The following is a 16,659-nucleotide window of genomic DNA, read 5'->3' as shown; positions in this document are numbered from 1 at the left end:
ACTGACAATGATCTAGGTTAGGTAACAGAAGCCCTATGGTGTGCAATATACATAATTTTATTTAAAATATAATTTCAGGAATTTCATGAGTTCCTTTAAATGACTAATTTTGCCTCAATGAAAAAAAAAGATTCTATTTCATTAACCCCACAACAACTTTTATACATTTAATAAGAAAAAATGTCTATTTCATAATTTGTAGAACATGGTATAAAATTATTTTTAAAAACCAAACGTTAACGGAAGCTACTTGTGTAAGCTATGTTTTATCGCTGGTATTTCAAGACTATTTCTATGGGTTTTATTGTGAAATATTAGAAAAAAAGGTGTTTTCACACCTGCGTGAAAAAGAAATCGGGCAGTGAAACATCTCGCTTAGTTGTAACGAACACTCTGGAAGGAGGTGCTTAAGTTCTACGTCATTGAGCAGCCAGAACAGTACGAGGTACGTCCTTGTCCTGTAAGGTCATCATCTATCTCCCCTGCTGACTTCCTTCAGTCCCATCTTCAGCCTGGAAAGTTAAATATTAACATACCTCGAGGGCCGGTATAACCTATACAATCAAACCTAAGGCTTTCTTAAACTATAACAACCTCCTTCACTTACACCTTAAAACATGACTGCATTTGTAAATATCATGCTCTTATTGCAAAAACCCCATGAGACACTTGTGTAGTGTTACTTATATGTTACATCAAGTTGCGTCAGGTAACACCATGTCTGTGCGGGTTCAGCGGCTTTAAAGAAAAAGGGAAAACATAAATAATGATCTTTCACGGTTGCACGGATTTTAACACAATATGTAAGCGCTATATAGGTGATATCTATAATAAGGAGCACTTAGAATAACCACATTGGTTACTTTAAAAGTTTACGGCAACATTGTGAAAAGCGTCGCAAAGAGGCATCTGCCGATAATAACGAGTCATTTTATTTTGAAACCTAAGTAGAAACTGCGTTCAGAGATGATCTAGGGAAGTAGTTTCATTTCCTAATAATCCCACTGTACACAAACTGACTGTAGATTAGCTAGCGGCACTGCAGAGGGCGCCGGCGAGCTCGTCCTCGATGATCACAAGTGAAAAGGACCTAAACGGGTAAAACCTGCTTCTAGACAAAAACCCACAAATTACTATTGTTATTATTTTTTGCATACCTATAATTTTTACGACCTAAAATATAACAACAGTTACATCGTTTCCTTTATCTTTAAAAAAAGAGAATCGGATTTTCCGAAAACCAAACCTGCAAGTTGATTGGTCAATTTAGGATTCACTAGCTTTATGCCCAAAATCAAAATGGCAGATGCCGTAAAGTGTCTTATTATTGCGCTGTCACATAAAACGCATTTTAACTACAATCAAACCCCGTAAAATATTTTTCGAAATTTAACTCAGTCCATTGTCTCACATTCACCTATAAAACACACGATAAAGTCCCCAGCATAAAATCCTCGACGGAATTTACATTTGGGGGCTTCACGTCCACAGGGATGTATTCATTCTGGACTACCTCGCGAGCGCCCTCTAAGAAAACAGAGATCCAAAGAGTGGACGTTCTCGGAGACGATAGAAGTTCTCTGGTGTTTTTCGCGAGTGGCTTGCTGTATACCGGATACTGTAGCGACCCGTGTCGCTGCAGTGTTGCGCTTTCCTGTTTACGGGCGGGAAGAGCGAACGTTGCTGGGACTGTGGAGCTGCTGTGTTTAAATCTGCAGCACATTTGTTTTAATTCTCCTCGATGTTGACGGTTCGCACGTTTTAATGATACACGGGGATTTGCGAAGTCGAGTGGATACCTTTTAAGTTGTCAGCTTTTCAAAAGTAAGGAGATTTTGTTTTTGGAGAGTGCGGGGCAGATGGAGGATCCTCCTGCAGATTTTGGTGGTGGTGGCAGCGGCGATGGTGCAGCTGCAGAGGGCCCCGTGGTGCAGGTGGCGGATATCTGCTGGCCAGCCGGGGCTCTCCCTGTCCGGCTTATAGAGTGGAAAGTCAAAGCCGGCTCTCTTGTTAACGTGGACTCCGTGCTAGCACTGTGTGCACCCATACCTCAGGAGAAGGGGACTGATGGTGCCAGGCTGCCAGAGAAGAAGGTGAAATCGGACCGTGCTGGAATAGTGAAGGAGCTATGCAGTCAACTTGGAGAAGTCATATCTCCCGGGTGAGTCACCCTGCTTGCTATAGCTCGTTAATGTTAGCTGACCTGTTCCCTGTTTGTGTCAGCTCAGTTTTGTTGCAGCTGTCTTCACGCTCATTGTACCTAAGCTAGCTAAGGAGCTAACGCTGATAACCTGACGTTAGCTTGTTTGCTAGCCACGCTCAAAGCAACACAGTGAAGCGTTTGCTCTGACCAGAGTCAAGTACCGCAAAATAAACAAGCTGGCGTTTCGTCGGGGGCCTTCAAACTAAAAGCATCGTGTTTTATAAATGTTATTTTATCGAGCTTTTTCAGGAGTTGTGATTGTAGTGGAAGAGAAAGTTAGAAAACTGTTTTATTTGCTAAATCAGAATTTTTATTAACGTACAGTAATGATTGACTTCACAAAGCTCCGCACTTTTGTTTTGAAGGCACGACCACGTGGTAGATGGTCTTGTGCTGTGCTGTTTGCCTTGACGCAGCCACTATCGCGTGCACAAAATTGTGTACAAGCAGTGCAGATTGACAGGTAGAAGAGTGACCCTGGAGGCAGCCGTTATCCTCGTGAGCTTGAACCAGCCGTATATATATATACTTTAACGCGTATTAATTCACAGTAACGGGAGAATTAATACGCGTTAATAGCAGTTAATTACCAAAAGAGGAGATTTTGAAGTTCGCTTTAAATGGTTTGACCGTTTTTTTTGTGCTTTATTATGTATTAGCATCACTTCTTATGCGAATTATATATCAGATTTAAAAGAAATGTTCTGTTTTTGAAAACTTTACATTTAAATTCGACACCTTTTGATATTAATACACATTCAAAGCTGATATAGTTGTTATTTGCTGTTAGGAAAGGGTCGTGCTGCTTTCAGGTACTCTTTGTAAATTCTTGCTCCCCGCTTAATCTACTGCTAGTTATTTATAATACTTTTACAGCGTCTTATTATTACAGCTAAATAAAATGAAACACCTAATTAACACCTTTCTTTATATGTTTCTTTATATACTTGCATGCTACAGTTAATGAAGAATCTGTGCACAGTCTCAGGCTTCAGTTTGCAAGCAAGTAAATTGGGTCTTTAATTATTTTCCTGTTTTTTCCTTTTTCCAGGGGCACCATAGTCAGAATAGAAGAATGCAGCCATCCCATTGTCATGAAGGGCTTATGTGCCGAATGTGGTCAAGATCTAACTCAGTAAGTACATGCTTTACCTCTTTCTTTTTTTGTTTGTTTGTCTTTAACTTAAATCTTTGTGTTTTTCTGATCTGCTCAGGCATTTCCCCCCCAAGAACTACAACTTCTCCCTTTTAATTACATAGATATATCTATAAATAATAAAAATGGAACAGCAAACCACTCCATATAGGTTCATTTGGGATGGATGTCACGGTTGCGTCATTTCACATGCTGGTGGCAGAAGACAAGGGGGAAAAAAGTGAACAAAACCCAGCAAAATGAGTAAATGAAAACTATTCTGAAAACATTGGTCAAAAAATTAAAAAAATGTTTTCTTTAAAAAAAGATAGCTGTGACGTTTACCTAACGCTGTTGTCAAAGACAAAAACCAAGCAAATTGCCATTATTGGTAGACTTTAAATGTACAAACATGATTAAATGTAAACCAAAATAATATGATGATAATATCTTTGATATTACATTTACTCAATTGTATGAATGAACTTAAACTTAGCTAAGCATTTGAACTATGTGATATCATTGTTTTTAAAATGTGATTACAGAGGATGTTTTAGTAGGGAGGCATTTGTAGATCCAGAGAGTCCAGACTTTGTTTTTCCACTTGTTCAACACCATCTATGTATGGAAGCTCCATAGAACCTATGTCTTATAAAGCCTTATTTTCTGTCCTTGTGCTTTGGGTAAAGGCAGTATGTCTTTCTTTTGTTTTCTCTGTCTGTCTGTTTTCTTGGAGCCTGTCCAGCCTGTCATAGGAGTGATAGATGCCAGTCTATCACAGGGCTAATCCAGAGAGACAGACAATCATTCACACTTAGATTTACCTCTGTGGCCAATTTAGAGTCACCAGTTTAACCTAATATACAAGTGTTTGATCTGTGGGACGAAGCTCATCTACAACACTTACCTCAAGATACTTAAAAAGCACATGATTTTTGTTTATATACATCATCTACTCAATTGATTTTATTTAATTTTTTGAAGTTTGCTACAGCTAGTTAGCTCAAACAACAATCTACTGATTGACTTTCAGTTAGAGTCAAAACCTTTGCAAGATGCAAAAAGGTTCTCAGGAGCTTTTCAAACCATTTGTTACCCCTCAGCCATTAAAGTTAAAATGAGTATAAATCTCAAAGTCAAAGGTTAAATTTTATACAAATGTGATAACTCGAGGCTCGTAGGCTTTTAAAATTGATACCATAGGTGTTCCTTCAAGGAGGCTGAGGGGTAACGCTGGCTGTTACCAGTAATTTTAATATATATACTTCTCTTCTGCCCCACCTCTGAAGAATTTGGTTGCAGCCAATGTCCACCCGTCACTGAGCCTGGCTATGCCAGAAGTATCTTTCTGTTAAATGTGAGTTCTTTCTTCCCACTGTCTCTAAGTGCTAGCTCATATAATCTTCTCATTATTGGAGTTCTCTCTCTAATAATGTAGAGACATTTATATTTTTGATACAAAAAGGCTAAGGTTACATACGTGGCATTAACCAGTTATATTTAATGTCTAAGTTACTTGTGGTCGCTCAACTCTTAGAAGCAGCCTGTTTGCTGGGAAACAGTCCTGTATAAATGGTAAAAAGTTCATGCTGACAGTGCCATGCAGGCACCGGGTGTAGTCGTGGTTCAGTTAGAGAATACTTTGGAACTTCATAAAAGCTCATACTTTTACTGAAATTAAACACTGACTGAATGGGAACAGTAGTGCTTGCGATATAGCCTGATTCATATATTGCCATCAGATGGTGCCAGAGATCATATACAGAGTGCAGAGCTGCAGCTCTGGTCCCAAATCAAGCACTCGCACTCTGCAGTTTTTCTTTGTATCACTTTGGTAAAGCAAGAGCATTTGAAGCTATTAATAAAACTCCAAAACACACCAAATGATTTTTACATAGACCCACAGAGTCTGTGTTTTACTATAATTGCTGCTGCTGCTGTTGTTGATGTTGTTGTTGTTGTTGTTGTTGTTGTTGTTGTTGTGAAGTAAAAGTCTGGCTCTTTTTTTGAAGGTATCACTGTTGAAGACAGAGTTTACATAATGTGGCACAGAATTGCCTCAGCAGGTGTCACTTTTGGATGTCATGTTAACATATTCCTGAAGTAGCTTGAAATGCTCACCATCACTTTGTAAGTGAGGTGTATTTTGTGCTCACTGCAAACATAACTGCTGTCAAGTGGAGCAGTTTCAAATCTGCATGTTTTTCAAAGCTCTCTTTTTATTCCTGGCGCAATATGTTCAAGGACCTGAGAGATGCAAAAAATGTGTGACGCCCACTCTGTTTTTCCTTCTCAGGCTCCAGAGCACAAATGGGAACCAGCAAACTCCCATCTCCACAGCAACAGTCTCCATGGTGCATAGTGTCCCTGAGCTGATGGTGAGCTCTGAGGTGAGTCATATGATGAAGATACGTGGAGGACTGGACTGGCAGGCCAGATAAACCTTACGTGTGTGTTTTTGTTTTGGGTTTTTTTTATTGCAAAAGTCGAGTAGTCCTAATTCCGGTAAACATGACTTGCATCTTTATGATTGATTAATCAGTTAAATGTAGGTGACCACGCATTTGCAAGTTCTCGATTGGTCTTACCAAGAGCCCTAATCCGCTAGTACTTACTCGGCTTGACTCAACGCAACTCTGTTTCAGTCGTTTTCCATCACAATCGAGTACGATCTAATGCAGGTGCAGTCGTTATAGCAACGGCAGAAAGTCCTGTGATGTCATTTGTATGCGACACAAACACAACAACAATGATGCCAAGGTATATCTGCTGCTATGTGGTGGTGGTGGGTCACAGTGTTGTGTTCTTCTGTAGCCATTTCCCTTGTTGCTGGGTGTCACTCGCTTGCATACAGTCTGTTGATGTCACATTTTCAAATTGCCTCAGATCACTTGGAATCCCACCCGAGTACTGGTACCATTAGGTAGTACTACCACCTAATGAAAAACCATAAAAAGAGCCAAGCTGAACCGAGTAGGTACTAGTGAAAAAGGCCTGTAATAGCTGCTTTGACATTGAGCCAATTCATTTCGACCTAAATCAGAGTAAATGTGCAGTAAACATGAAATAAAGTAATGTGATAAAGTTTTTACAGACCTCTGTGCTGTCCTGTGAAACTCTTAAGTACACACTGCGATTCAGTAGGCTATCAAACCAGTCCTAACAGTAATAACTTGAAATAATTGCTAATAATATAGAACACAGTTGTTATGGAAGAACTGACGCTTTACAATGTTGCTTCAGTTCATTGAGGTTTGCAGGAAAGGTGCAACTCCTGCAGCATCTTGATTCTTTTCTTTTTCAGCTATTCTGTTGTAGTTTTGCTGCTTGGGATCTTTGTCCTGCTATTTAACAAAGTTTCTGCCAAGCTTTAGCTTTTTGATAGATGACCTTATATTTGACTCTACAATACTTTGGCATAGAGAGTACTTAATAGTCGACTTGGGGACTACAAGGAGGCCGGGTCCTGTGGTTGCAAAACAAGCTCAAACCTTCACACCTCCACCACTGTGCTCGACAGCTGGAATGAGGTGTTGATTTGGTTTTCACCAGACGTGGCTTTGTGCAATTTGGCCTTTGTTCACACATTTCCAGTGGCTTGTTCATATGCAACTTTGCAAATGTGGTATTTGTAAAGAGACGAAGTTTTCTTCTGGCAGAAAAATGGTACACTTCTCCAGTTTTCCTATACTGTAACAAACTTTAGCATGCTATCTGAGGCGTGTAGAGTCATTTGTTTGTTTACATTCTCTCTCTGAGGATGTGCAGTCTGACTTTGGGCTGAATTTGGTGGAACATCCACTCCTGGGAAGATTTGCCTGTAATGTTTTGTCTTGGGAATAATCGTTGTGGCTTCAGAACTGTGAACCTCAGATTGTTTGGAAATGGTCTTCTAACAGCAACAATTGCTTCTCTAAAATAAGCCTGACATCTTTCCTCCTTTGATGTTGTTAATGCTCATGTTGTTCATTCTCACACTTAACAATGGGATCTGTGTCCATCTTTTATATACAGGTCATAGCTTTAAAAGCAGTGAGAATTTCATTTAAAATGAGAGCATAAACAAATGACCTGGACACAGCTACTGTTTGTTAAGTTTCTATCAAGCACTTAACTAACAACTTCACACAAATTTAAACAAAAAATTCTTAACCATAAACCTTGAAAATATCTCTCTCTAATATCTCTTGCACCTGTGCTGTACAAAAACATAACCTAGAGTGTGCTCACGTTTTGCTAATTTGCCACTCATTACCTTCAATCGCTCCCAACAGCAAGCAGAACAGCTGGGCAGAGAGGACCAGCAGAGACTCCACCGCAACAAAAAGCTGGTCCTAATGGTAGACCTGGACCAGACGCTGATTCACACCACTGAACAGCACTGCCAACGGATGTCCAACAAGGTATTGGTCTCCCCTCACACAACTATCACTGTCAGCAGGGTTTTTATTCTACCACGTCTTTCGATTTCTAGCAAAGTGCTATTTTGAAACACTCGTACAATGTAGCTTTTGTTGAACAGCCTCCGCTGTAGCAACAAGACACTGCTATAGGATATCAATAAATGCTAAAATGATCTCTAAAAGTAAAGCAAATAAAAGAATCATAAAGCAGTCTGTAATGTAGCTACACACACAAACACACACTAAGCTGCTGAGCCTGCCCATGCATTTCATAAGTCCTTGTTTTCCCATAAAAACAAGATCAAGGGGTTTTCAGTTTGTCAGCAATGATAATGTCTTTATTGACAATCTTTAATAGTGCATCCTGATACCCAACCCTGCAGCTTCTTTCTGACGTTTTCTTAATCTCTTGTCGTGTCCTTCAGGGCATTTTCCACTTCCAGCTCGGCCGAGGAGAGCCTATGCTTCACACACGACTTCGCCCACACTGCAAGGAGTTCTTGGAGAAAATCGCCAAGCTCTATGAGCTGCATGTCTTCACATTTGGGAGCCGCCTTTATGCACACACCATTGCTGGTAAGGAGCGTATTGTTTTACATGTTGCAGCACCTTTCCACTTTAAAGTTCAGATATGTATTAAATCACCTTACACTTTCACTTTTTGCATTTTGACACTTTGGGAAACTTTTCACCTTGTACTACCCGTTTGTGTCCATAAGAGGGGAGTGTCTGCTCATACTTTGTGTTCTAGCTGATGTTTTGTTGGATCACTTATCTATCTGCAAGCTGCAGTTGTACTTAAACTTAAAAACGCTTACTAAACCCATGTAATGTCTCAGATGTTAGCAGGTTTCTTGCCAAGTTTGCAGATATCTACTTTGCACAGTGCTTGGCTGCTCAAAGTAATCCTGATGTTGCTTTCTTTCTAAATGAAAATATTTTACAGCTTTCTGATTCAGTAATGTTATATTGATGTGTTAGTGTGTCTAAGCAGCATGTTTTTAGTATTCTGGGTGCAAACTTTCATCAGGCAATAAATAATAGGGGCAGTCTCACTCTAGTACTGTTCTGCCTCCATATGATGAATGTTTAATGCATTTTGAATTGGATTTTACTGCTGACCCTGATGCAGTGATTTGACATGTTTGAGGTCAGCGCTCCTGCCATTGACAGCTTTTGCTGTGGTTTAGCAGCCTGTACAGTGGCTGTCCTGTTTAGTCACAGTACATTACTGTCCACGTTTCTTGATAGACATTTTATTTCAGTAAAAATCCCTGGGAAACTTGGATTGATTGCATTCAGGAAGACCAAAGAAAAGGTCAAGAAAAGCTTGTCAGTTTAAGAAAAATATCCACTGTTGTCTTGAAGAAGTGGTTACAGTTGCATAAATTAAAAAAAAAAAAAAAAAAAAAAAAATTAAATCTGCATTTTTTTTGCTTTTCTTTTTAGGCTTCCTGGATCCTGAAAAGAAGCTTTTCTCTCATCGAATCCTTTCTAGAGATGAATGCATCGATCCATTCTCAAAGACTGGGAATCTTAGGTGAGAATTTCCTACCTAAGAATAGATCGGTCGCTCACAGCTTAGTCTAGTGATCAGTCCTTGTCTTCTGTCTGGACTCTACTATACAGGGTTTTGTTTTAAAAACAAAGAGAAAGATTCGGGGTATGTTTCTTTTGGTTTTCTTTGGTGGTTATGTAAGGATTTGATTCTAGTATTTACACTCGGTTTCCAGTTATGTAACAAGTTGTTATGCTTCGCCTTCTCCTCTGATTGGCTGTGTTCCGAGTGCGTGGAGGAGAGACTTTACACAGGGGGCGGAGCATACAGTGAGACACAAGGTGAAACAGAGAGCAGAGCAGAGGAGCAAAATAAGCGACAACAAAATGAGTAGAGAATCCACTGAGTAAAAAACATGAATAAAACATTTCTTTTTGTTCCGTTTTTCTTGTTTTCTTTGTTTGTTTTTTGTTTTAAGCAAATAATAACAAAAAACCCAGGAGCTGGTTAATCCAAATCATTTTCTTAGCGCCATTATCCATTTGTTTAATGTCTTTATTGTCATTGTTTGTGCATGAGCACAAATGGTAGAGCCCTATTGTTCTTTCTCAGTGTCACTTATGAGTGGTTGCCAGCAATGCCTCTTCTTGGAAACACAAAAGTGGAACTTTGATATAAGAAATTGATGTTCCCCTTATTTCCCTGTAACCAAAAACAACACTACTAGATTTTTAATGGGCTGTCTGTGTTGAGCATCTGCCATGACGCTCAGCAGTTTTACTGTTGTTTTGAGCACTGTCTTTCTTTCTTTCTTTCCTGGATAGAAACCTTTTTCCTTGTGGAGATTCGATGGTCTGTATCATCGATGACCGAGAGGATGTGTGGAAATTCGCACCTAACCTCATCACTGTGAAGAAATACATTTACTTCCAGGGCACGGGAGACATCAATGCTCCTCCAGGATCACGGGAAGCTCAAATGGCCAGGAAAGGTATGGTTCACCCACTCATCTTTGATAAGGTGATGTGTCCATTAAAAACAATCTGGACCAACAATTCTTTTATGCAGGTAAAACACCCTGTGATGCTTAGAGAAGTTTAATTGGAAAACACACTATTTCATGGTTCTCTGCCTTTAATCAGAAATTTATGCCTGCAGTGGTGATGGGAATCTTTGTGGGAAGTGTCTGGGCTATAGTTGAGGGTCACTTCCAACAATCAACTATTTTATTTATTTATTTATTTATTTAATGACGCAGTCAGATAAACGAGAGCCGAATTAATTGTCCAGTTTCAGACATTACATAGATTGTTCACTAAATGTTTTCGTTTCTGTTTCTGTCTGGATCAGATATTAATGTTCCTCAAAAGACTGTAAAAATGTAGTAAATTGTGCATTTGTTTAAAAACAAGAACCTTCACAACCACAGACAGTGTACAAGATGGGTGAGGCTCCCGTGACCTCAACCACTAATATGTCAAGTTCAATTCAATTCAATTCAATTTTATTTATATAGCGCCAAATCACAACAATAGTCACCTCAAGGCGCTTTATATTGTACAGTAGATTGTACAATAATAGATACAGAGAAAAACCCAACAATCATATGACCCCCTATGAGCAAGCACTTTGGTGACAGTGGGAAGGAAAAACTCCCTTTTAACAGGAAGAAACCTCCGGCAGAACCAGGATCAGGGAGGGGCGGGGCCATCTGCTGCGACCGGTTGGGGTGAGAGAAGGAAAACAGGATAAAGACATGCAGTGGAAGAGAGACAGAGATTAATAACAGATATGATTCAATGCAGAGAGGTCTATTAACACAGCGGTCCCCAACCCCCGGGCCTCGGACCGGTACCGGTCCGTGAGTCGTTTGGTACCGGGCCGCGAGAGTTGAGGCTCAGGTGTGAAATGTATGGTTTTCAGGGTTTTTATCGGTTTTAACACATCTGTATTAACACATAGTGAGTGAGAAAGGTGACTGGAAAGGAAAAACTCAATGCATCATGGGAATCCCCCGGCAGCCTAGGTCTATTGCAGCATAACTAAGGGAGGATTCAGGGTCACCTGGTCCAGCCCTAACTATATGCTTTACTAAAAAGGAAAGTTTTAAGCCTAATCTTAGAAGTAGAGATAGTGTCTGTCTCCCGAATCCAAACTGGAAGCTGGTTCCACAGAAGAGGGGCCTGAAAACTGAAGGCTCTGCCTCCCATTCTACTTTTAAATACTCTGGGAACAACAAGTAAGCCTGCAGTGCGAGAGCAAAGTGCTCTAATAGGGTGATATGGTACTACAAGGTCATTAAGATAAGATGGGGCCTGATTATTTAAGACCTTGTATGTGAGGAGCAGGATTTTGAATTCAATTCTGGATTTAACAGGGAGCCAATGAAGGGAAGCCAATACAGGAGAAATCTGCTCTCTCTTTCTCGTCCCTGTCAGGACTCTTGCTGCAGCATTTTGGATTAACTGAAGGCTTTTCAGGGAGTTTTTAGGACATCCTGATAATAATGAATTACAGTAGTCCAGCCTGGAAATAATAAATGCATGAACTAGTTTTTCAGTGTCACTCTGAGACAGGATATTTCTAATTTTAGAGATGTTACGCAAATGGAAGAAAGCAGTCTTACATATTTGTTTAATATGTGCATTGAAGTACATGTCCTGGTCAAAAATGACTCCAGGGTTCCTCACAGTGTTACTGGAGGCCAAGGTAATGCCATCCAGAGTAAATATCTGGTTAGGTACCATATTTCTAAGATTTTCAGGGCCGAGTAAAATAACCTCAGTTTTATCTGAATTAAGAAGCAGAAAGTTAGCGGCCATCCAGGTCTTTATGTCTTTAAGACATTCCTGCAGTTTAACTAATTGGTGTGTGTTATCTGGCTTCATGGATAGATAGAGCTGGGTGTCATCAGCATAGCAGTGAAAATGTATGCTATGTCTTCTAATGATGCTGCCTAAGGGAAGCATGTATAATGTAAACAGAATTGGTCCTAGCACTGAACCCTGTGGAACACCATAATTATCCTGAGTGTGTGAAGAGGATTCTCCATTTACATGCACAAATTGGAGTCTATTAGATAGATATGATACAAACCACTGCAGCACAGTACCTGTAATACCTACAGCATGTTCTAATCGCTCTAATAGGATATTATGGTCAACAGTATCGAACGCTGCACTGAGGTCTAGCAGGACAAGCACAGAGATGAGCCCACTGTCAGAGGCCATACGAAGATCATTTGTAACCTTCACTAAAGCTGTTTCTGTGCTGTGATGAGCTCTGAAACCTGACTGAAACTCTTCAAATAAGCCATTCCTCTGCAGATGATCTGTTAGCTGTTTGACAGCTACTCTTTCAAGGATTTTTGATATGAAAGGAAGGTTAGAGATTGGCCTATAATTAGCTAAGACAGCTGGGTCTAGAGATGGCTTTTTAAGTAAAGGTTCAACTACTGCCAGCTTGAAGGCCTGTGGTACACAGCTGATTATTAGAGATAGGCTAATCATATTTAAGAGGCATTAATTAATGGCAGGACTTCTTTGAGCAGTTTTGTAGGAATGGGGTCTAAAAGACACGTTGATGGTTTGGAGGAAGTAATTATTGAAGTTAACTCAGAAAGATCAATTGGAGAAAAAGAGTCTAAATGAATATCAATGGTACTGAAAGTAACTGTAGATAATATTACATCTGTGGGATGATTATTGGTAATTTTTTCTCTAATGATTAAAATTTTATTTGTGAAGAAGTTCATGAAGTCATTACTAGTTAACGTTAAAGGGATTGTTGGCTCAAGGGTACTCTGACTTTTTGTCACTTTTCAAGGACCAAGAAGCTATGTCCTTCTTTTATACTGCCGGTCTTCAGAAGTAATAACACTGACATCAACAGTGCTATTTTTACATTTTTATTTAATAATTTAGCATACTTACATGCCAAACTAGCACAACCAACTTATCTTACCCAGACAACCAGAACTATCAATGTTGGCATCCTGATTTCATTGAAGAAATTGTGAGTATCAAACACTTAATTTCTGCCGTCCCGCTGAGCTGAATTGTGATGCACCATTTTTCAATCACATTATATTTATGAATAAATCAGAGACCAGGTGGTGGTTCAATATTCTAAAGCAATATAGTGGACAAAGCTCTGAGGCATTCGGTATTGCTCTCAAATATTTATTCCCCAGTAGATCTACTTTTCTGTTTATATTATAAACCCCACTGATTCAAACACAGAAGATTTCAGTCATATTTTCTATTAAAAAAATTAAATATGATAAAGATTGATCTTAAAATTTTAATGAACCGTTTATGTTGTGGTCCAGCTGAAGCTTAGCCTTTTGCATGGTTAGCTGATATATCACTAAATAAAAATAAATAAATAACAATATAGGACCACAGCTGTGTGGGTTATATCATAGGTGAGTTCCAGTTACATTAAATGAAAAGTTCTTGCTCTTACCACGCAATTGTCAACCTTTCTAAGCTTGAAATGCATCACATAATGTCAGAGTAATTGGTTCTTTGTACTTTGGAATATATCAGCCTTTGTTGAAAAGTTTGTTTGTTCACTATTTAATTTGCTGAATTCTCTTTCTGAGGGCTGATGCACACTGGCCTGCCTCCTCAGATTATTTCACTGCCCTCTCTCGTCCATCCAGCCCTGTGGGTCACAGTGATACAGCACGCTTGTTTGAACAAGGACCCTTATTCGAAGTTTGCAGTAGATCTTTCTATCTTATTAAAATGATAAACTCCTTTGCTTGAAGAAAACATGACAACCTAATTCCAAATTTCTCTTTTTAAATTCTGTGCTGCTGATTGGTTAGCACAAAGCGAGTTGCTTTCACCGGAGTGATTCAGTGTACACAAGCTCAATTTGTCTTAGAGGAAGACTCTGCTCCAAGAAGTGTTTGCCAAAAGGGGAAGTTGGAACAGCGCTTCCTGAGCGAAAATCTAGGAGTGTGAAATGTCAGGAGGGTTATTAGTGAGAGGTTTATAATTGGAGGGCAACAGACCTTCCAGAATGCATTAATATAAAACATGTAACCATCAGCTCGAATAAAGTTATGTGGGTTCAAAAAAAAGAAAAATGATGCAGGATAAAATGGTGCAGAGAGCATTGCCTGCATAGGGTTTAACCACACCTGAGACATTTTTATTGCTCTTCAACATGTTGCTCTTCAACAGGGATTTCATACAGTCTTGTTCTTCCTCTACCCATGTGTGTTCTGGTACCTAAATTTAGCAACAATGGAATCATTAAGTTAATCAGTACTCAGTAGTACTAATGTAACTCAGTTGGTAACCAGGTTTAATACCCACCCTACTGTTGGCAAATGAAATGATGTGCAGTGTACTGACATGTCCCAAATATCTTTAGCATGGTGGAAGTGAAGAATAATCAGCTAGCTAGCCACACAATCCTCGAAATCGTTCCACGGATAATGAAAAAACAGTTTAGACCCGATCCTGTCCTGAAATACACCACCTCATCAACATGTGAGTTTTGTTAGGGAAGTAAGGCAAATGTTTGGGGGGCAAAAATTAAAATAATATACTTGGAGTGAGATGGGGAAAAATATTAATTAATGTATTGATGGCTCATTTCACTTTTTTCATAATGGACAGAATAAAAAAAAACCACATTCCATCTTTCTATGAATTTTTTTTATGATCAAAGAGTTTTATAAACTGGCACAGTTCTTTTTTTCATTAGTTCATTACCATTTTGTTGCTGTCAGTACTCCATTACCAGTACTGTGACTCTAGTATCAATGCACAACCTCTGTTGAGCACATCAGTTGTAGAAGATAATCTTTGATGACCACTGGCAGCAGCTAAGTCCTTACCTCGCCTTTTTAATTGTTGTTGTAATTTTTGGGAATCAGAAGCTGATCTCACTGTAGCCCCACCTCCAGGTTCTAATTCGTGTGTCCTTGAATACTTTTAAACTTCTATGTGTTTTTCCATTAGGAGGCTCCTCGAGTCGACCAGCAGAGAGCACAGAACAAACAGGGACGCTTGGTGTTGATGAGCAAAATAATGGCCTCAGGAAAAGGGCAAAGGACAATAATGTTTCCAGAAAGGAAGAGTCCATAGCACCTCAGTCTTCTCAGGACATGCAATCAAATGAACGGACACACCCGACAGCGGATGAGGACGAATCGGGACAAAGTAAAGGGTCAGAGACTGAAACAAAACCTGTGGAAGAATACAAGGACACCCAGAGAGATGATATTACAAATGTTAAGGAAGACGATACAAATGGGACGCGAGAGGACAAGGAAGGTGCAAACTCATCGGCACCAAGACATGAGTCCAATAACCTAGACTTTGACCTTTCCAGTGACAGTGACAGTGACTCCATTACAGAAAAGCCCCCCTCATCAGAGAGTGACGGTGAAAGTAGGTCTGGCCAGACAAAGGAATCCGGTCAGGAAGGAACCACGCAAGAACCTGCTTGTAAGGATGGGGCAAAGGAAGAGGACAGTAAAGGCAGAGCTGAAGGTGAAAGCAGCTCTGACTCACCAGAGCCTTCAGTTCTTCTACCTGACCCCGAGCTCGGAAATGGCTGCTCAGATAGGAGAGAGCCAGAAACAGAGTCCCAGAATAGTGAACAGTCTGGTGTTACCATGGGCGAGGAGCTGCTGGATCAGAGTATGGAAGATGACGAGGAAGAGGAGGAAGAAGCTGATAATGACCAGGACGATCATCTCATCTATTTAGAGGAGGTGCTCGAAAGGATCCATGCAGAGTATTACGGCCGCTATGAGGCATACTTGAGGAAGGAGGCCTCTGAAATTCCGGACATTCGGAAGATCGTCCCAGAGCTGAAAAGCAAGACACTGGAGGGGACGACGATAGTATTCAGTGGTCTGTACCCCACTAACTACCCCATGGAAAGGACCCGTGAGTACTATCATGCCAAAGCGCTGGGGGCCAAGATCGGCAAGAATCTGATTCTCAGTGCACAAAATCCCAATCGGACAACACATCTCATCGCAGCAAGAGCCGGTATGTACAGATGCATGCTAGTTAAAGTATAGTAGGATATTAGTAAAGATATTAGGCAGGCATGCTCTGTGGAGGTTTTTAAAACTAAGCTGAAGACACATTTGTTCACCCTATCTTACATGTCTTAATTCTATGGCTTTTAGTTTTTAAATTTTTACTGTTTTTAACTTGTATTGTGTCTTTTACCTGTTTTGCTATGTATCGCTTTTATTTTCTTTATCTTTTTAGTTTCAAATAGTTGTACAGCACTTTGTTTGAAAGCGCTTTATAAATAAAGTTATTATTATTATTATTATTATTATTATAGTGTATAGGCTTTGCTGGTACTGAGTGGTGATGTCGCAAGTTACATGTACTGTATTAAAAGATGGATGAAGCCATAAGCGTGAAGCAGAGAT

General features: G+C 39.8%; 1 protein-coding gene across 3 annotated transcripts in view; it reads left to right on the top strand.

The window, feature by feature from the left end:
* Nucleotides 1-1,656: 1,656 nt before the first annotated feature.
* ctdp1 (CTD (carboxy-terminal domain, RNA polymerase II, polypeptide A) phosphatase, subunit 1) overlaps nt 1,657-16,659 on the top strand; it is an 83,186-nt gene continuing 68,183 nt past the window's right edge. For all 3 annotated transcript variants that reach the window (XM_065471271.1, XM_065471270.1, XM_065471272.1), the window contains exons 1-8: nt 1,657-2,161; nt 3,255-3,338; nt 5,635-5,728; nt 7,613-7,741; nt 8,167-8,317; nt 9,191-9,281; nt 10,064-10,230; nt 15,221-16,261. In XM_065471271.1, the coding sequence (XP_065327343.1) occupies nt 1,860-2,161; nt 3,255-3,338; nt 5,635-5,728; nt 7,613-7,741; nt 8,167-8,317; nt 9,191-9,281; nt 10,064-10,230; nt 15,221-16,261 (2,059 nt within the window). In that variant the 5' untranslated portion in view covers nt 1,657-1,859. The remainder of the gene's footprint in view (nt 2,162-3,254; nt 3,339-5,634; nt 5,729-7,612; nt 7,742-8,166; nt 8,318-9,190; nt 9,282-10,063; nt 10,231-15,220; nt 16,262-16,659) is intronic.

The sequence above is a fragment of the Pelmatolapia mariae genome, linkage group LG22 (assembly GCF_036321145.2).
Source record: "Pelmatolapia mariae isolate MD_Pm_ZW linkage group LG22, Pm_UMD_F_2, whole genome shotgun sequence".
In the NCBI taxonomy this organism is placed as follows: domain Eukaryota; kingdom Metazoa; phylum Chordata; class Actinopteri; order Cichliformes; family Cichlidae; genus Pelmatolapia; species Pelmatolapia mariae.
Note: the sequence above shows the minus strand (reverse complement) of the source record. Positions and strands in the feature narration are given on the sequence as shown.